This window comes from Exophiala oligosperma (assembly GCF_000835515.1).
Source record: "Exophiala oligosperma strain CBS 72588 unplaced genomic scaffold supercont1.9, whole genome shotgun sequence".
Classification (NCBI taxonomy): domain Eukaryota; kingdom Fungi; phylum Ascomycota; class Eurotiomycetes; order Chaetothyriales; family Herpotrichiellaceae; genus Exophiala; species Exophiala oligosperma.
The window spans coordinates 1,683,369-1,698,448 of record NW_015622826.1 but is presented as its reverse complement, the minus strand read 5'-3'; the positions used below and the strand labels follow the sequence as shown (position 1 = coordinate 1,698,448).

At 51.2% G+C, this 15,080-nt stretch overlaps 7 protein-coding genes across 10 annotated transcripts; 4 read left to right on the top strand and 3 right to left on the bottom strand.

The window, feature by feature from the left end:
• Window positions 1–343: 343 nt before the first annotated feature.
• On the top strand, window positions 344–2,018 carry PV06_09174 (uncharacterized protein; the record flags this gene model as incomplete). Its single annotated transcript, XM_016410598.1, has 2 exons — window positions 344–562; window positions 948–2,018. 2 exons carry the CDS (start codon window positions 344–346, stop codon window positions 2,016–2,018), a joined length of 1,290 nt encoding a protein of 429 aa, XP_016259620.1.
• A 163-nt stretch (window positions 2,019–2,181) lies between these two features.
• Window positions 2,182–4,070, bottom strand: PV06_09173 (uncharacterized protein). Its single transcript, XM_016410597.1, has one exon. The coding sequence runs from the start codon at window positions 3,704–3,706 to the stop codon at window positions 2,432–2,434; it is 1,275 nt and encodes a 424-aa protein (XP_016259619.1). The 5' UTR covers window positions 3,707–4,070; the 3' UTR covers window positions 2,182–2,431.
• Window positions 4,071–4,391: 321 nt separating this feature from the next.
• Window positions 4,392–5,721, top strand: PV06_09172. 2 transcript variants are annotated; one of them, XM_016410596.1, is made up of 3 exons: window positions 4,392–4,709; window positions 4,778–4,836; window positions 4,957–5,721. In XM_016410596.1, exons 1-3 carry the CDS (start codon window positions 4,671–4,673, stop codon window positions 5,552–5,554), a joined length of 696 nt encoding a protein of 231 aa, XP_016259618.1. In that variant the 5' UTR covers window positions 4,392–4,670; the 3' UTR covers window positions 5,555–5,721. The 2 variants fall into 2 exon arrangements, with proteins under 2 accessions (XP_016259618.1, XP_016259617.1); XM_016410595.1 differs by having other exon boundaries at window positions 4,392–4,836.
• On the bottom strand, window positions 5,663–6,748 carry PV06_09171 (uncharacterized protein). The gene has a single exon (XM_016410594.1). The coding sequence runs from the start codon at window positions 6,656–6,658 to the stop codon at window positions 5,783–5,785; it is 876 nt and encodes a 291-aa protein (XP_016259616.1). The 5' UTR covers window positions 6,659–6,748; the 3' UTR covers window positions 5,663–5,782.
• Window positions 6,749–9,226: 2,478 nt separating this feature from the next.
• On the bottom strand, window positions 9,227–10,215 carry PV06_09170 (uncharacterized protein). Its single transcript, XM_016410593.1, has 4 exons — window positions 9,883–10,215; window positions 9,699–9,824; window positions 9,437–9,615; window positions 9,227–9,364 (listed from the first exon to the last, which is right to left on the bottom strand). The coding sequence occupies exons 1-4, from the start codon at window positions 10,070–10,072 to the stop codon at window positions 9,269–9,271; spliced, it is 591 nt and encodes a 196-aa protein (XP_016259615.1). The 5' UTR covers window positions 10,073–10,215; the 3' UTR covers window positions 9,227–9,268.
• Window positions 10,216–10,925: 710 nt separating this feature from the next.
• PV06_09169 (uncharacterized protein) lies at window positions 10,926–12,411 on the top strand (the record flags this gene model as incomplete). Its single annotated transcript, XM_016410592.1, has 2 exons — window positions 10,926–11,625; window positions 11,678–12,411. 2 exons carry the CDS (start codon window positions 10,926–10,928, stop codon window positions 12,409–12,411), a joined length of 1,434 nt encoding a protein of 477 aa, XP_016259614.1.
• A 589-nt stretch (window positions 12,412–13,000) lies between these two features.
• PV06_09168 (thiamine thiazole synthase) lies at window positions 13,001–14,933 on the top strand. 3 transcript variants are annotated; one of them, XM_016410591.1, is made up of 4 exons: window positions 13,001–13,100; window positions 13,151–13,184; window positions 13,574–14,239; window positions 14,321–14,933. In XM_016410591.1, exons 3-4 carry the CDS (start codon window positions 13,575–13,577, stop codon window positions 14,643–14,645), a joined length of 990 nt encoding a protein of 329 aa, XP_016259613.1. In that variant the 5' UTR covers window positions 13,001–13,100; window positions 13,151–13,184; window position 13,574; the 3' UTR covers window positions 14,646–14,933. The 3 variants fall into 3 exon arrangements, with proteins under 3 accessions (XP_016259613.1, XP_016259612.1, XP_016259611.1); XM_016410590.1 differs by having other exon boundaries at window positions 13,151–13,256; XM_016410589.1 differs by having other exon boundaries at window positions 13,151–14,239.
• Window positions 14,934–15,080: the final 147 nt, after the last annotated feature.

Genomic DNA, 15,080 nt, shown 5'->3' with positions numbered 1-15,080 from the left:
CCTGTCGTCAGCTTGCAGATCATCAGGAAATGGACATGCATCAATGCCAAGCCATGTAACCCTTTTGCTTCGAGAGCATGTGCTTTGGTGAATCAACCGAGGCTTCTTTTGATTATGAGGAGGACGACTCTCACAACGACCTCCAACTGATGGATAGCGATGGAGCACTCTCTGACGATACAACGCAATATATCGAAGCTGCTACGCCGCTTGTCCTCACTGCAACCTCGAATCCCAATTTTTCTCATTTTTCCCATGTCAATCAAAACGTGAGTGATACAATCTATCATTACTTGTGCAACCTTCGAATCTCTTGAAACGCCTCCTTGAATGACCCAGTACAATGGATACCCGTGGCGAGGAAGCACAACATGATCGTGGAATGCGAGCCCGCGTGTTTCACTGGGCAGGACGCAAGGTCAGCCAATTTTTGGAAAGTGACAGTGAGCCATCTTCGTCATCAACACCCGGGCACCAGGACAGACCAAGTCAACATGGCTCAAGCCATGGTCAAAATCCAATTCTACCTCAACAATCCGATCATCTGCGTCTACTTTTCAAGGTGCGTCATCGCTCTGTCGAGACCTTTGCCTTGTGTTTTGTGACGGTGTTTGCCCGAGTTGGAGAGCGAATACTGCCAGACCTCTGACCACCATGTCGCTGCGTCACCCTATGGCACAACACTTGTGATCAATAGCCTATTGTCGTGATTGATGTCAATCGACTTCAATCACCTCGATTGTTGATTGTCATGTCCCCATGCATGCAGAAGTCCTGGAGGGCATCCCCTTGATCCTAAAATATTCCCTCTTGATGCTCACAGTACCCAACACTTTGGTTCAAATGGCATCAAACGTACCATATCCTGTCATATCAATATGCATTTCATTGGCCATGCACCATTTCTTACAATCTTCGTTGTTTCTCATCTAACTCGTCTACTTCAGGCGTCACCTCTCCCAGTGCTGGACACCACCACGAACACCTCCCATGCCGCTTACACTTCCAACCAGTCTTACCCGCCCGACGTCTCTGTTTCTTGTGTCGATTTCTTGGGTGAAGTCCACAGCGCTACCACCTACGTCAAACGCGACCTCGGTTTTCAAGGGCAGATCGGTTCCTTTGTTCTCCTGTCCTACGGCGACACGATGTACTCTGACGTGAATTACTCGGACACGTGGCGTGGCATGACCAGCGACTCGGTCGCGCTGGCCACTCATGACCCTCTTGTCGTCGTCGATCCCGTACTCAACCAGCAAGGCTACCCTCCGCAGTTCTGCCCCGTCGTCGATTCATTCGGCGAAGACCCTTCAGAGTGCGCTCTGGGCATAACGAACGTCGTCCAGACCACATCGTCCGACGACGGCGTCATGTTTTTTCTGTTGAACCATCGACCGGACGGGAAAAACAACCTGGTGGGTGCAGGCGTGGCGACCGTCCACGTCGACACGTCCCGATACCCTCTCGCACCTCACATCCGGCGTCTCGCGCGGTTCTGGTGGGACGCGTCGCAGGAGCCATGGTACGGCGACGTGTGCGCACTCCGGCACGACGGGTTCGTCTACGCGTACGGCCACGGTGGACACGCCGACCAGAACCCCTGGGTGTACGTCGCGCGGGCGCGTCTCCACGAGGCCACGAACCTGGACTGCTACGAGTATTGGAACGGAGAAGGATGGCAGGCAGAGCGACTCATGACAAAAGATCTGGGCGAGAAGGAGAGTGTGTTCTGGCAGATCAACCAGGGTCAAGTCGTCTGGAACGGGTATCTGGGCTGTTTCATCTTCGTGTACTGCGACAACTGGATGAATTCCAAGGTGTTGATGAAGACGGCCCAGAAGCCCGAGGGACCTTGGAGCGACGCCGTCGAACTCTACCAGGCGACCCCGTTGAGTGAAGGGAGTGCGATATACGCGGCGATTCCGCACGATTATTACGATCGAGATGGGCGGACGTTGGTTGTCACATTTACGAACCATCCAAACACGATACAGGCAATCAAGGTAACGTTTGGTTGAGGGGGCGGGGGAGAACCGACGTTCATGGGTTCGTGCGACAGGTTACTAAGTAGTTCAAGGTTGTGGTTTGGCAAATTCCACATTTCGTATGATGTTGACATGTCTGTTACGAGTTCGAGTTCGCAGCCGTGTGTATACATGCCAGCATGGTCCCATTTTCGACCCTTGATGTGGCTTTGAAACCATGTGCACAACTGGCAACCCAAGTCGAGTTGGGTAATCGGCTCTGTCATACTCCGTAGGTACTGTATTGATAGTTGGAAGCTGACATTTCCTTCGACTTGTTTCTACATAGACGGCCAAATTTTCACAAATTTCATGATTCCATTTCACACCTTTATATTTCACGTTCGCGTTCATGTTCATATTTCATTCTTCACACACACACACAAAATCTCTAGTTTCATCATGGGCTAACCCTCCCACACAAAGTCCTGACTCACGGTCGACGGCACCAAGGGACGCAGGGCCATTCCGTAATCCCCGCCGTTGGGGGTCCTCAGTAAGGTGTGGATGTGGAACTTGGCGGGGTGTTCGTTGTTCAAAAACACCCCGGAGTGGTGGTCAAACTCGACCAGGATCACGGGACTCTGGATGCGGAAATAAAAGGGGTCCGAGTCGGTGAAGCCGCCTATCCAACAAAAGTAGGTCTCGCCGTAGTGTTCGGCGATCTGGGACAGTTTCATCTCCCTCGCCCGTCGGGGGAGGTACAGCAGGTACTGGTTCAGGATACCCTTGACGAGGTCTCTCTGGTCGGCGGTCATGGAACTCACGGTGATTCCCTCGTAAGGGACGACCCGGTTGTCCCGGAACGCACCGCACAGGTGACGCTGGTCGTCGTGGTTCCAACGACCCTTTGGCATGGCCGGGTCCTTCATCCCCTTGTAGATTTGAGCCTCTGATTGTCGTTCCGCGGGGAGGGACTGCATGAGCCTGAGGCCCAAGATTTCTTCGGCCTCGAGGATCCTCGTGCCGGCGTACGGGCCCGAGTCGATCAGGTTGGGTTCCGCGCCGGTGAACCACGGCGAAGCCACGATCTGGCGGCGGTACAAGAACACGTTGAGGCACAGGTGGTGACCGTAGAAACTGAAACCCCAGGGAGCCGTGGTGGAAGGTTGACCGAAGAGGACAAAGTTGTAGGAAAACTCATTCATCACGGCGGGCGACTCGACCAACTCCCCCAGGAACCCATTGACCCGCATGGCCCCCACGGCCTTGTCGTAACCCTCGGGGGACAAGGTGGCCTCGAGGACGGCCATGACGCCGTCCCGCACCTCGGGGTCGACCTCGTCGAGGCGGACCCCTTTGTGGCTCAACAGGAACTCCGGGTTGGACCAGGTCCTCCACTGGGGGGAGTCGACGTGGTAACAGACGGCGGTCTTTTGTTCGGGGGTCAGTCGAGAGAGGACCGATTGCGTCTTGTCGACAATCTCCTCGATGGGGATCCCCTCGTCTTGGATCTTGAACAGCCCCGGCCGCACACTCCCGTCGTTGGTGACTCCCCGAAAAGGCTCCGACAAGAGTTTCTGCCAATGTAACCACAAGGAATGGATCCACGGGGGCACGCCACTCTCCTTGAACCGCTGGGCGTAGACGTGCGCATTTTCCGTCTTCATGGTGGTGAAGCGTGGAATGCTCAGGTCGGGTAGGTATCGACGGTAAGCGCTCGATTTGTTGGAGTCTGCCATGACTGCCTCCTCTTCTTTTGTTGCGTGATGTTGAAAGGATGAGATGAGATGGATTGGGGTATCCAAAGACTACACAGGAGAGCCAGTATCAGTTTGGGTAATGTTTTGAACAGAGAACGAGTACAATGATGGACACAAAAAGATATTCCTAGCTTTCTCCGTCCAAAAAAGTCGACTTTGGACAAATCCCCACAATTTGAACCTGGTTTTTGACAAGAGAATCGTGGGGCACCGAAGTTCGGTCACTCTCTCTCTCTCTCTGTCTGTCTCTCTCTCCCTTTAGCATTTACTTGCATTAAAAGAGGAGAATCTTGTGTCTCACACTCCGGCAGATTCTTGCGGGAAAAGTCGCCATCATTCTCACCCCCGTACGGAGATGGAGTATTTCACTCGATACGGAGTACAGTCAGTAGATTCTAGAGCTATTTTGATCCATCCACCGCCACCACCACCACCATCCCCGAACATATGTACTATTAGTACAAACCCACCGTCTCTTTACTTCCCTTTTCGCAAATCCCCACAGCTGCACGCCCAATTCTCTCTTTTTCCGATCCCTGTCCCTTTCATACTGTGTACATCACGAGCAAATGGCCAAAGTATCAGACCACAGTAGATCATCATAATGTTGAAGAGTCTACCGTCGTCTGCATTGTTCAAACGTATGTCTGATTGTTTTTTTTATCTCATCTTCACCCCTTCACCCCTCCCCCCATCCCTTTTCCCATTTTGTGTAACTTTTTAATTCTTACTACTCCTCCCAGGGCTCGTCCGTTTCGTTCCAAGATCCGATCCGTCCAAAATCCTCATTGGACAGCCTCGCGACGACACTCTCGACGTCGGTCTGGCCCTACGAAATGGCCAAGATGTTCAAGTCGACTTGTTTTCCGGATCTTCGGTTTTATCACCAGGTCAACAGACAGGCAAGAGCGTAATTATCGATCGAGTCTTGTCACCGTTACAAATGTCCGAAGTCGGTACAATTCGATGTATTGGTTTGAACGTACGGCCATCGACCCTCCCTGTCAAGACGAGGGATTGGACTCGCTGACCGAGATCCGAGACGAACAGTACAAACAACATGCCGCAGAAGTCAAAATGTCTCTACCAAGTGTACCTACCGTGTTCATGTGAGCCTGCCACCTCCGACTTCCGACCCGAACTTCCCAAAAGTCTACAACTAGCAAATTTGTCAATTTGTCAATGGTCACATGTCAATGGCCAATATTAACGTTGACGATGTCCCCCAGGAAACCTCACACGTCGATAGGTGACCCGTGGCCCGCTCCCACAGTCCTACCCAAACTCACCCAACAAGACGACTGTGGCGACTACGAGTCGGAACTCGCAGTGGTGCTGGGCCCTCGACCGGCCAAGAACGTCCCAGAGTCCCAAGCCATGGACTACGTTTGGGGTTACACCGCGTGCAACGACATTTCCAGCCGGACGAGTCAGTTCGCCCAGACCCAGTGGGGTTTCTCAAAGGGTTTCGACACGGCTTGTCCCTTGGGTCCGACGATGGTTTCGCCCGCCATGATTCCGGACCCGTCCAAGTTGAGGGTACGAGGGATCAAGATCCCCCTCGAAAAGAAAGCCAGTGACGAGGACACGATGGTACCCCTACAGGATTGTCGGACGGACGACTTGATCTTCTCCGTGCCCAAGTTGATCAGTTTTCTGTCCCAGGGGACCACGTTACCGCCTGGGACGGTCATCATCACGGGAACACCGGGCGGGGTGGGCATTGCGAGGAAACCCAAGGTCACCATCCGGGCGGGTGATGAGTTTAGGGTCGAGATCTCGCCTCATATAGGTACCTTGGTGAATGTTTTTGAGAATGAGCAATGACACTGATGATGTGGTGACATGGTGACACGGCGATGAAGTCTGGAGTTCCAGAGTACTGTTACAATCCATCATTGTAGATGAAGCAGATCTAGTCGAAGACATAGATGACTTGAACATGTACGTATATATACCAAGAGGACCTCATGACCACATAGAAGTCAGCAAAGAGTGTCACCCTCGTCCTTCTTGCGTATACCCCAGGAGCATTTCTTGATAGACATGCACGTGTCATCTTGCAACGACTTCCCTCACCTTGGTCAACTTCAATGCGCCCTTCTTCCCCCAGCCTGATTGACCACTCTGCACACTCGGTCTGAACTGTTCGTACATGCGGAAAGCTTTTGAGTTTAATTCATTTTCGTGTCCTCGTCCGGTCGTCATCGTCCACGTCTCGATGGCATCTTGCATGACCTTTGTGGTCCGCTCGTAGTTTTCCGGGGTACCAAATTTGCTCCTCAACAGACCCTCGTTCCCGTGTTTAGGTTTCCCTTGCAACATCACGTCTTCACCCTCGACGTACAATCTGAAACCCATCACCTGGACCTCGCGATCCGCCCCCGCCTCGGCTGCTCGACGCTTCGCATTCTGCTCGGCTTTCTCTTCCGGTGACCTTTCACGTTCGTCGATCGTGCCGACGGATTTACCCTTGGCGATGGCGCAGAGGGTGGAGATGGCGGACCCGATGGCCAGGTCCGTGGTCCACGACAGCTTCGGGTACAGGCGGTGGGCCACGCAGGCGGACCAGAGTTGTAGGACGGGCGAGCGGTTGATCGTGATGGTGTCATTGCTGTTGTCCTCGTCCTCGATGGCGTCCGGACTTGGTTTGGAAGAATTGACTGGTCCGGATGATTTGTCGATGTGTCCTTGTCGTGATTTCTTGGAGCGCGGTGATGAAGTGATGGTGGTGGTGGTGGTGGTATGTGTGCTGGACTTTCGTTTCTTCTCCTTTGACTCTGACGCCGAGGATGATGAGGATTTCTTGGTGATTTTATTAGTTCTAGGTCTGGATCGCGGATTTTGTGTATGCTTTGACCCTTTGGAGGCATTGGACTCAAAGTCCTCAAGATGCGATTGCTTGCTTTTACTTCTGGTCGTGGCTGGCATGATGTTGATGTGACTCACTCAAGTCCCCGACTTAAAGTCGCAAGGCCGATGTCGATGATGGAGTAATTATCACTTAGGGCGAGGTTTTGGTGCCTCTGTTCATTAGAAATGAATGTTGCACGTCTCCCTGCATGGAACGATAATGATGCCGGGAATCGTTCCGGTGTCTCCGTACGTCATTGTGATTCTCGATATAAGATCCGGATTTGGAGTATTTAGTCGTCGCACGTCGTGGTTTTTTCTTCCATTAACCTCAGTCGATCTCGTTAGGGTTGGATTCCTCTTCCAGCATTCGACACAATTCGTGTGTCCGGCGCTCCTAATGTATCTAGTGGCTGTGACATCCGTGGTCGAAGACGATGAGACTCCGCTCGCACCCAGTCAAAACAATCAGCGGAACAGGAGAAGATCTAATACGGCGTCTCAATGTCTATACATCGAACCTCTATTCCTCCATCCGTAAGCAGATCCCGAGACGGCATTCGATCCGCGTGGCCGCAAACCAGACACAGTCGCTACCTAGACGCTCTAACCTCCGCAACTGTACTCCATAATGACAAACAAAGTGTCCCACCAGCCTGTCTATCGCAGATCACCAGAGTACTCGTACCTCAGCATGAATATGGAACCACGTTTCCGTCAGCGTAGACTTGACATTCACCATTCACTATGCTCTTGTCGCCCAGCTTCGCGGTGGCTTCGGAGAAATCAGGAGCATTCCCATTTTTACTAAACATAATTTCCAAGTTAGATTGAAACCCAAGTTGCGACGAGAGTGCTTCTATAAATGTTTTGTGAACTTACCAGCCAGGGTCACCCGGACATTGTCGACATTTGAACGACTTAGGTACTGTGTTCCCATACAAGGCGGCAAAGTTGGACGTGCCCGGAACGGTGAGCTTGCCGTCCGATCTTTTCGTTCCGCTACACTGATCGCCCCAGTAGAATTTGCATTGCCATTGAGCGGGGACCTAGATTGGAATGGCATCAGGGGTCTTGAAACAGAACGAACTAGTGCAGGAGACTTACACCAAAGGATATATCGGTATTCCAGGTGAATTTCGCACAGGACATTTCGCTGATGGGTTGGAACTTGCATTTGCCCTTCCAACTAGCCGAGTCACAAACGTATACACCAGCGGGAGGCGATCGTTTGATGATTTCTTCGCCAGCAGCGGATTCGACGTAGTCGGGATGACCTGGTGTCAACTCTGGAGTGTCCATGAAAGTCTTGTCATCCTGGGCGGTGACAACACCGGATATGGTGGCCAGGAGGAGCGAGATCAACAAAGCACGCATTGCTCAAATTGAGAAAATCGAGAATCGTAGATCGTAATTTGAGATTGGTGGTGATGTACCGAGGAGGTTCGGACGGATTCATACCTGGATATTTATGTATCTTTCTGATGGTGTGCGTGAGACAAACAAAGATTGTGTCTTAATTCAACACCGAAAACGGGTGATTAGATCTCGTCCCCGAAGCCGCAGGGTGAGAGGTCCTTGTCAACACGTATGCAAAACACAAAGAAGCAAAGATGAGGTCTGGCGGCTACCACCTTGTGCAGGATCAAATTGCGGTCGTTGAAAGTATCGACTTTCTGGATACCAACCTCCAGTACCTTGCCACAACAGGGACGGCTGCACAAAACACAGGTCAACGGCTTCGACCTGTAGCAAATCCTACCTTGAAGGTCTTCATCATCATCATCTGAGGGCAGAAATCTGCTGGTGTCAAGTTGTTTCGGTAAACAACTGTTTTTAAGTCAAACAAAAATCGAAGTCTCGGTCCAGGCCAAAACATTCGAGACATGGTTAATCTTGGTTCGATGATGTGTATTGGCAATGTCAAGGGATTTGGAAGAGGATAGAATAGATTGCCCCGAAGTGAAGTGGTGGCAAAGGAGCTTTGGTAAAAGCAGTTGAGTTCCAGTGGTGGGAGGAAATGATCTGATGCTGCAGTACAGTAGGCATGACAAACCCTCCATGTTGCACTGTGCGGGGATCTCTTCCAGGCTCCAGATGCCCCGTTGGATTGTGATTTGGCTAGCCGGAGTTGGCCTAGAACGCCACCTAGAATCGCTTTAGGCCTCCCTAAAGGTCACCGAAGTCACTCCTCTCAGGGCCACCATGTCCCTAAGCTCCCGGATATTTCAACCATGAAACTCTATGCGCGTCACTAAAAGAAGGACGACGTTACTATCAACTCCAGCAGAGCCTGAACGTATCCCGACGACCTTTTCTACGACTCCGCCCATGGCTATGATGCTCCAACGTCGTCAACGGTACATGGTCCTCTTGACCTGACCGAATTCCACGAAACGTACCTTTTCCCTTCATTTGCCAACCACAAACACTTAGGTGTGACCGTCGTGTGATACTACGCAACCTTTATTACAAGGGCTATTAATCAACCAAGCTTCCAAACATGACTTCAACCATTGAGTGATTCGGATGAAGATGTGATAAAGAAAACAACCAACCAAGCTCACAGTCCTACGACAAAGCATACAAGTAGGGTTATCGCTTGATGGGAAACCAGCACCCGTCAGGGACTACTTGATTCGACGTCTGCTACTACAGAAGTCGAGGTCTACCTCTCCCATCCGGCCTTCAAGACGATGACGTTTCATTCTCGCGCTCGTCCAGACAAACGCAAATTGCGGCGATCAAGACGAGGTCGACACCTGGCGCAACCGTGACAAAATACTGTGTGAAGGAAAAGCCATATCAGCAACCAGGACACACTAGAGGTAAGGGGACCATTCTCCCCAAGCTTACCGTTTGCTTGCCTCCAAAGATTTGCCGCGCGTTCATAAAGCTTCTGGAAATGCTTGCGACAGGACGTCCAGCAAGGGTGATGGTGGCAGATCTATCCAGCCAATCGCCCTTGAGGTTCAATTCAATCTGACTGCCGTCCGACTGGTTTTGGAAATGGATGGTGGATTTGGATGAGAGGACTGGGTCAAGCTCATTGTATCAGAACAATAATCCATACAGCTTGCAGAATGAATTTATTGACAGCAACAAGGGTCGGAAGTACCTGAGAAATGACCCTTGACCTGGAAGACTTCTTGACCGTTGGGAGCCACGCCATAGAAGCTCTTGTGTAGCGCGATGTGTTTGTTCCTGAGGGTAAAGATTTCATTGTCCTGCATATCCGTGAATTCTTGCAGGTTCCGAAGTCAGCATTGACACTTTCCACCCAGAGAGTCAGAATTCCATACTTTTGGCACTACTGAGCGAGAAAACCTTGCCCTTGCATCTGCAGAGATGAAGGCCCGAGACAGTCGTGACTTCAAAATCATCCCCCGACAGAGAGAAAACCTTTTCTTTCATTTGCAAGGTCTGCTCCTGGGGATCACAGAAGGCTTGATTGATGCCCAGCGGAGGGTGGAAGGGAGCGAGTGACCCCATAATTTGGTTGGAACTGGTAGTTAGAAGCCTGATTGGCGTGCTTCGAGAGATATTAAGTTGAGAATTCTGTCAGGAAGAATATGTCTTGAGGCCGAGTGAAAAGCAGAAATGATGAGTAGAATGACTACTCAGGTAGTTTCTGGTTGATACATCTCTGTGAGTAGCTGAGGCTGGGCTGGTGAGGCTGAACCAGGACCCCCGCCGTCATTCCTTCCTTGCCTCCATTATTATTCCCTGTTGGCAGCCTTGGCTCAGCTTGGCTCATCCCATTAAAGAAAGGCCTATTGAGATGGCCCGGTCAGACTTACCCAAGTAAGCTTCCAGGTGCTGTAAGCCTTTGGTTGTCCCAGCTGCCCATCTTCTCTCTTCATCCTTTCTGATCGACTAGCTGCCCAGCTATTGACTGTCCGTCGTACTGTAACCACCACGACGATCGCCTCGGCCTTATATTTTGACCGAGACACGAGCATCTTCGTTGATTATTACTCAGCCCGTTCAGCATAACCCGAGTTTCCAGTCTACTGTACGACGAGCATCCGATCCCAGTATCGAGATATCGGACACGGATCAAATCAAACCGGGTGAGCGAGGACTACCAAGCAAAGTCGACGATCCAGTAGGTCCACAGCATCATCCCAAACTTCTCCTGGAGGCTCTCTCAACCGGTATGTGACTCGAAATAGGAGTGGTGCGTACAATGAACGTGTATTTAAAGCCCAGTTCCATTCAATTCATCCTTCAGGCGTGGTACTCAAAACATCACGCCGCCAAATACTTCTTACTATGCTGTAATACAAGAGAACGCTTACCCAGCTTCCTATGAAGTCTTTGCGTAATCCTACTCTCCGGTACCATGGACACCAAGATACTAAAGAACGGTACGGTGCTCGCCTTTGACGATGCCACCGCAACCATCAAAGTGCTTCCACAAGCACATGTTGTCATCCAAGGCGACTGTATCACTGCCATTCTCGACCCACGCCAGGCTGATGCTGCCATGTTTTCCAGTGCCAAAGTCCTTGATGTGAGCGGTCACATCATCTCTCCAGGCTTCGTCAACACTCACGCCCATACATGGCAAACAGCATATCGCACCCTGGGTCCTAATACCACGCTGGCAGAGTATTTCGGCTGGGTTTCGCAAATTTCACCTAAAATTGGGGAATGGACTGCTGAAGACATCTATGCCAGTACCGTGGAAGGTTATCTTGAAGGCATCAACGCGGGAGTGACTAGCTACCTTGAGCATGCTCACTGTAATTGGGGAGAGCCAGTCATGAAAGCTGCCTTTGAAGGCGCTGTGGACAGTGGTGCTAGAGTCTGGTGGTGCTATCATCCCGTTCCACGAGACGACTTTGATGTTACCAAGCAAATCAGTATTCTTCAAGAACTCAAGGCACAATCATCGCAGACACATGATTTGATCCGCATGGGACTTGCTATGGATGGCTTGGATCATATGTCAGATAACCAAATTCAACAGACAAGGCAAGTTGCGATTGATTTAGACGCCGAAGCATTGACTTCTCATTATCTTGGGAAACCGTGGCCCTGTGAGTCTTGTTCCCCTCAGCAAATATCGCCCTTCGGGCTAATTTGTCACAGTTGCAATTGGTTTACCAGGGATTGCCGAAAAGCATGAGTTTCACAAGCTCCGTGCTCCCTTCATCTGGTCCCACGCCGGGTTCCTGACGGAGAAAGATCGGGAATTACTACGTGAACATGATCAATATGTGTCAATAACTCCCGAATCAGAAATGCATTACGGCCATGGCCAGGACACGAGTCGCCTGATTCATGATCAAGCTTCGATCGGCATCGACACAAACTGGACCTTTTCCAATGATATCCTTCTCCAGGCTAGACTGTGGCTGCAAAATATGCGCGGCCATATCTCAACCGACATCTTGAAACGGGGGAATATCCCCAAGCAGAATCCGATGTCTGTCGTGGAGGCATTCTTGCTTGCGACTCGAAACGGTGGTCGTTCACTCCGTCGGGATGATATTGGAGTCCTACGGGTTGGGGCTAAAGCAGATATCGTCTGTTTCGATGGCAATTCCGTGAACATGTTAGGCTGGACAGACCCTGTTGCAGCTGTCATGCTTCATTCTAATGTTGGCGACATTAAGCATGTCTTGGTCGGCGGAGAATTCAGAAAGAAGGACGGGCAGCTGATCTTGAAATCGGGCGAATGGGAGGACATTTCGAGGCGGTTCAAGAAGACCTCTCAGCGAATTCAAGAAGTCTTCCGTGATCCGCCACCTCTGCCTGCGCATATATGGGACAAATATACATTCGAGGATGTGAAGGTTGGCACTGCCAAATTGACCAAATGATATGTTGAGAGAACTGTTGTCTGTCAGACCCATTCCATTTCTTCAATTCCGACTTTTAGCTATGCACGGTGACGATGGAATGATTACGAACGATCAGAGATGCAGAACTAGGTGGGTAAACATCCCTGCTCCCGATCCCCTGGTGGTTCTCCTAGTTTGGGTGAAGAATTGATCAATCATCTGGCATCATCCAATTCAGAAGGAGAGAAGATAACGGCCGTGATGTCTGTATCCATCATGAATATCCCCCCTTCGTGTCATACAGTCTTTCTGCAAGTATTGATCCGAGTGGTGTAGATGGAAGCAATTCCTGTAGCTGAAGAGGTATGTGGTGAGATTGACTCGGTGAATTTGATCTTGACGCAAGGTTCTCGAGCTGCCAGCAACTGGTATCTTTGAGCTTGTGTTGTAATCAAAGATGGCTCAGATTCTCGACGAGTACGGAGTGCATGGTATACAATAGTCAAGGGGAGCGTCGTAATCTTGGTGTACAGCATGTTGATCCACAATTTACCCCTCCAACCCCTCCATCACATCCGGTTCTTTCCCATAACGAAGCTCCCTAGACCGTACAGCTATTTATCAACACCATTCCTTCAGACTTTTTCTCTCTTGATCTTCTCATTGCGCTTCTCTCACATACAGAATCTCCCATCTTTTCCACAATCTCAACACTCACCCACAAACAAGTACTCCTACAAACCGATCCCCACAAACCATTCGAGCTGACTTGTTCCAGGTCTTTCGACACTTGCTTCTTCTCTCGTTCTCAAGTAAAGCTCACTCCGAAAGGATGAAGGGCGCCATGTCATCCTCTCGCTTGGTTGAGAGACCTCATGGTCAAGGTATTACTTGTATTTGATCAATCAAAACTTCAGACGTGGCGACACGTCTGAGCATGAACCGGTGTTCGCAAGTTTCCTGCCAGCCGCTTTCTGTTTTTCTTTCGAAAGGAAGAAAGAGAAGAAACATAATATTGCCATCCACCCAGACCCCGGCTTTGTCGTGGATTTGGAGATGGCGATGCTGGATATGTGGAAGTGCGTTCTGAGATCATACGGTTGAACTTGACTCTGGATAATACCAGCGAAAGAATCATGCCTTCTTCCCCCCCACTTTTCCCCCTTGACTGTGCAAGGACACATTCCCCTAACGAACGCAGGATGTCTCCACCGATCGCCACCTTCGACGAATTCAGCGGCTACACCGCGACCAAGGAGGTGAAGACGCCTTTTGACGGTGCCAAGAAGCTCACTCTCAATGGCGCCGACGTCCAAACCAAACTCTTGGACGACTTTGCCGGAAAATGGGAGAGCTTCAAGTTCGCTCCCATCCGCGAGTCCCAAGTCTCACGTGCCATGACCCGACGCTACTTTGCCGACCTCGACCGCTATGCCGAGTCGGACGTCGTCATCGTCGGTGCGGGCTCTTGTGGTCTGTCCACCGCCTACACCCTCGCAAAGGCTCGTCCGGACTTGAAGATCGCCATCATCGAGGCTTCCGTCTCCCCCGGCGGCGGCTGCTGGTTGGGTGGCCAGCTTTTCAGCGCCATGGTCCTGCGCAAGCCGGCCGACGAATTCCTCAATGACATTGGCGTCCCGTTCGAAGACGAGGGCAACTATGTTGTCGTCAAGCACGCCGCTTTGTTCATGAGCACCTTGATGAGCAAGGTTCTGGCCATGCCGAACGTCAAGCTCTTCAACGCGACCTGCGTCGAGGATCTCGTGACCCGCCCCTCCGAGAACGGCGGTGTCCGCGTCGTAGGTGTCGTCACCAACTGGACCCTCGTCACCCTCCACCACGACAACCACTCTTGCATGGATCCCAAGTGAGATACTGCGCCCTTCCCGCTTTGCCAACGTCCATTTCATGTCGAATTGCTTGCTGACTTGGACTTTTTGTCGCGCAGCACCATCAATGCCCCACTTGTCATCAGCACCACAGGCCACGACGGCCCATTCGGTGCCTTTTGCGCGAAGCGTCTGGTCAGCATGAACGCCGTCGAAAAGTTGGGCGGCATGCGAGCGCTTGACATGAACAGTGCCGAAGACGCCATCGTCAAGGGCACCCGTGAGGTCTCCCCCGGTTTGATCATGGGTGGCATGGAACTCAGCGAACTCGATGGCGCCAACCGGATGGGACCTACCTTTGGTGCCATGGTTCTGAGTGGTGTCAAGGCTGCAGAGGAAGCCTTGAAGGTTTTTGAAGCCAGAAAGGCAGAGTGCGCAGAGTAAAAGTAGGACGGAATCGGCCCTCCGTCCTACCCAGTCCTTCCAATGGACATACTGCGCTATCAGAGCACACGCAAGTACGGTTGTTTTTTGTCCGTTTTACTCACCTGTATGGGGATTGTCACTCTTCCATGACATCGCCCTACACTGCCACTCCTTGAATACTTTGCCGTATGTAGCTGAGATATCACAAAGATTGATGCTACAATATTCTTTTCATGTCTAAAAGATACAAAGTTACTCACGAGCAAAGTGTTCGATATCCGTCGTGTTCTTCCGTGGCTCTTGAACAAATTCCGTCCCCACCTTGTAAACAGTATAAGTCACCAAAAAGCCCCATAATCGCCTAAGCTGCCTATTCCGGCACATTGGTACTCGGTATTTTCCTAGTATCCCGGACGGAGGACGGAGGACGAAGTAGTAACGTGGTTTGTCAGC

Excerpts from the sequence above, each read along its gene's own strand:
- PV06_09173 (XM_016410597.1), bottom strand. The coding sequence starts at position 3,706 with ATGGCAGACTCCAACAAATCGAGCGCTTACCGTCGATACCTACCCGAC.
- PV06_09172 (XM_016410595.1), top strand. The coding sequence starts at position 4,694 with ATGTATTGGTTTGAACGTACGGCCATCGACCCTCCCTGTCAAGACGAG. Across the intron at positions 4,837-4,956 it reads AGTGTACCTACCGTGTTCAT|GAAACCTCACACGTCGATAG; the intron begins GTGAGCCTGCCA and ends GATGTCCCCCAG.
- PV06_09171 (XM_016410594.1), bottom strand. The coding sequence starts at position 6,658 with ATGCCAGCCACGACCAGAAGTAAAAGCAAGCAATCGCATCTTGAGGAC.
- PV06_09170 (XM_016410593.1), bottom strand. The coding sequence starts at position 10,072 with ATGGGGTCACTCGCTCCCTTCCACCCTCCGCTGGGCATCAATCAAGCC. Across the intron at positions 9,825-9,882 it reads CTCGCTCAGTAGTGCCAAAA|AATTCACGGATATGCAGGAC; the intron begins GTATGGAATTCT and ends GGAACCTGCAAG. Across the intron at positions 9,616-9,698 it reads GGTCAAGGGTCATTTCTCAG|TCCTCTCATCCAAATCCACC; the intron begins GTACTTCCGACC and ends AGCTTGACCCAG.
- PV06_09168 (XM_016410589.1), top strand. The coding sequence starts at position 13,509 with ATGCCTTCTTCCCCCCCACTTTTCCCCCTTGACTGTGCAAGGACACAT. Across the intron at positions 14,240-14,320 it reads CACTCTTGCATGGATCCCAA|CACCATCAATGCCCCACTTG; the intron begins GTGAGATACTGC and ends TTTGTCGCGCAG.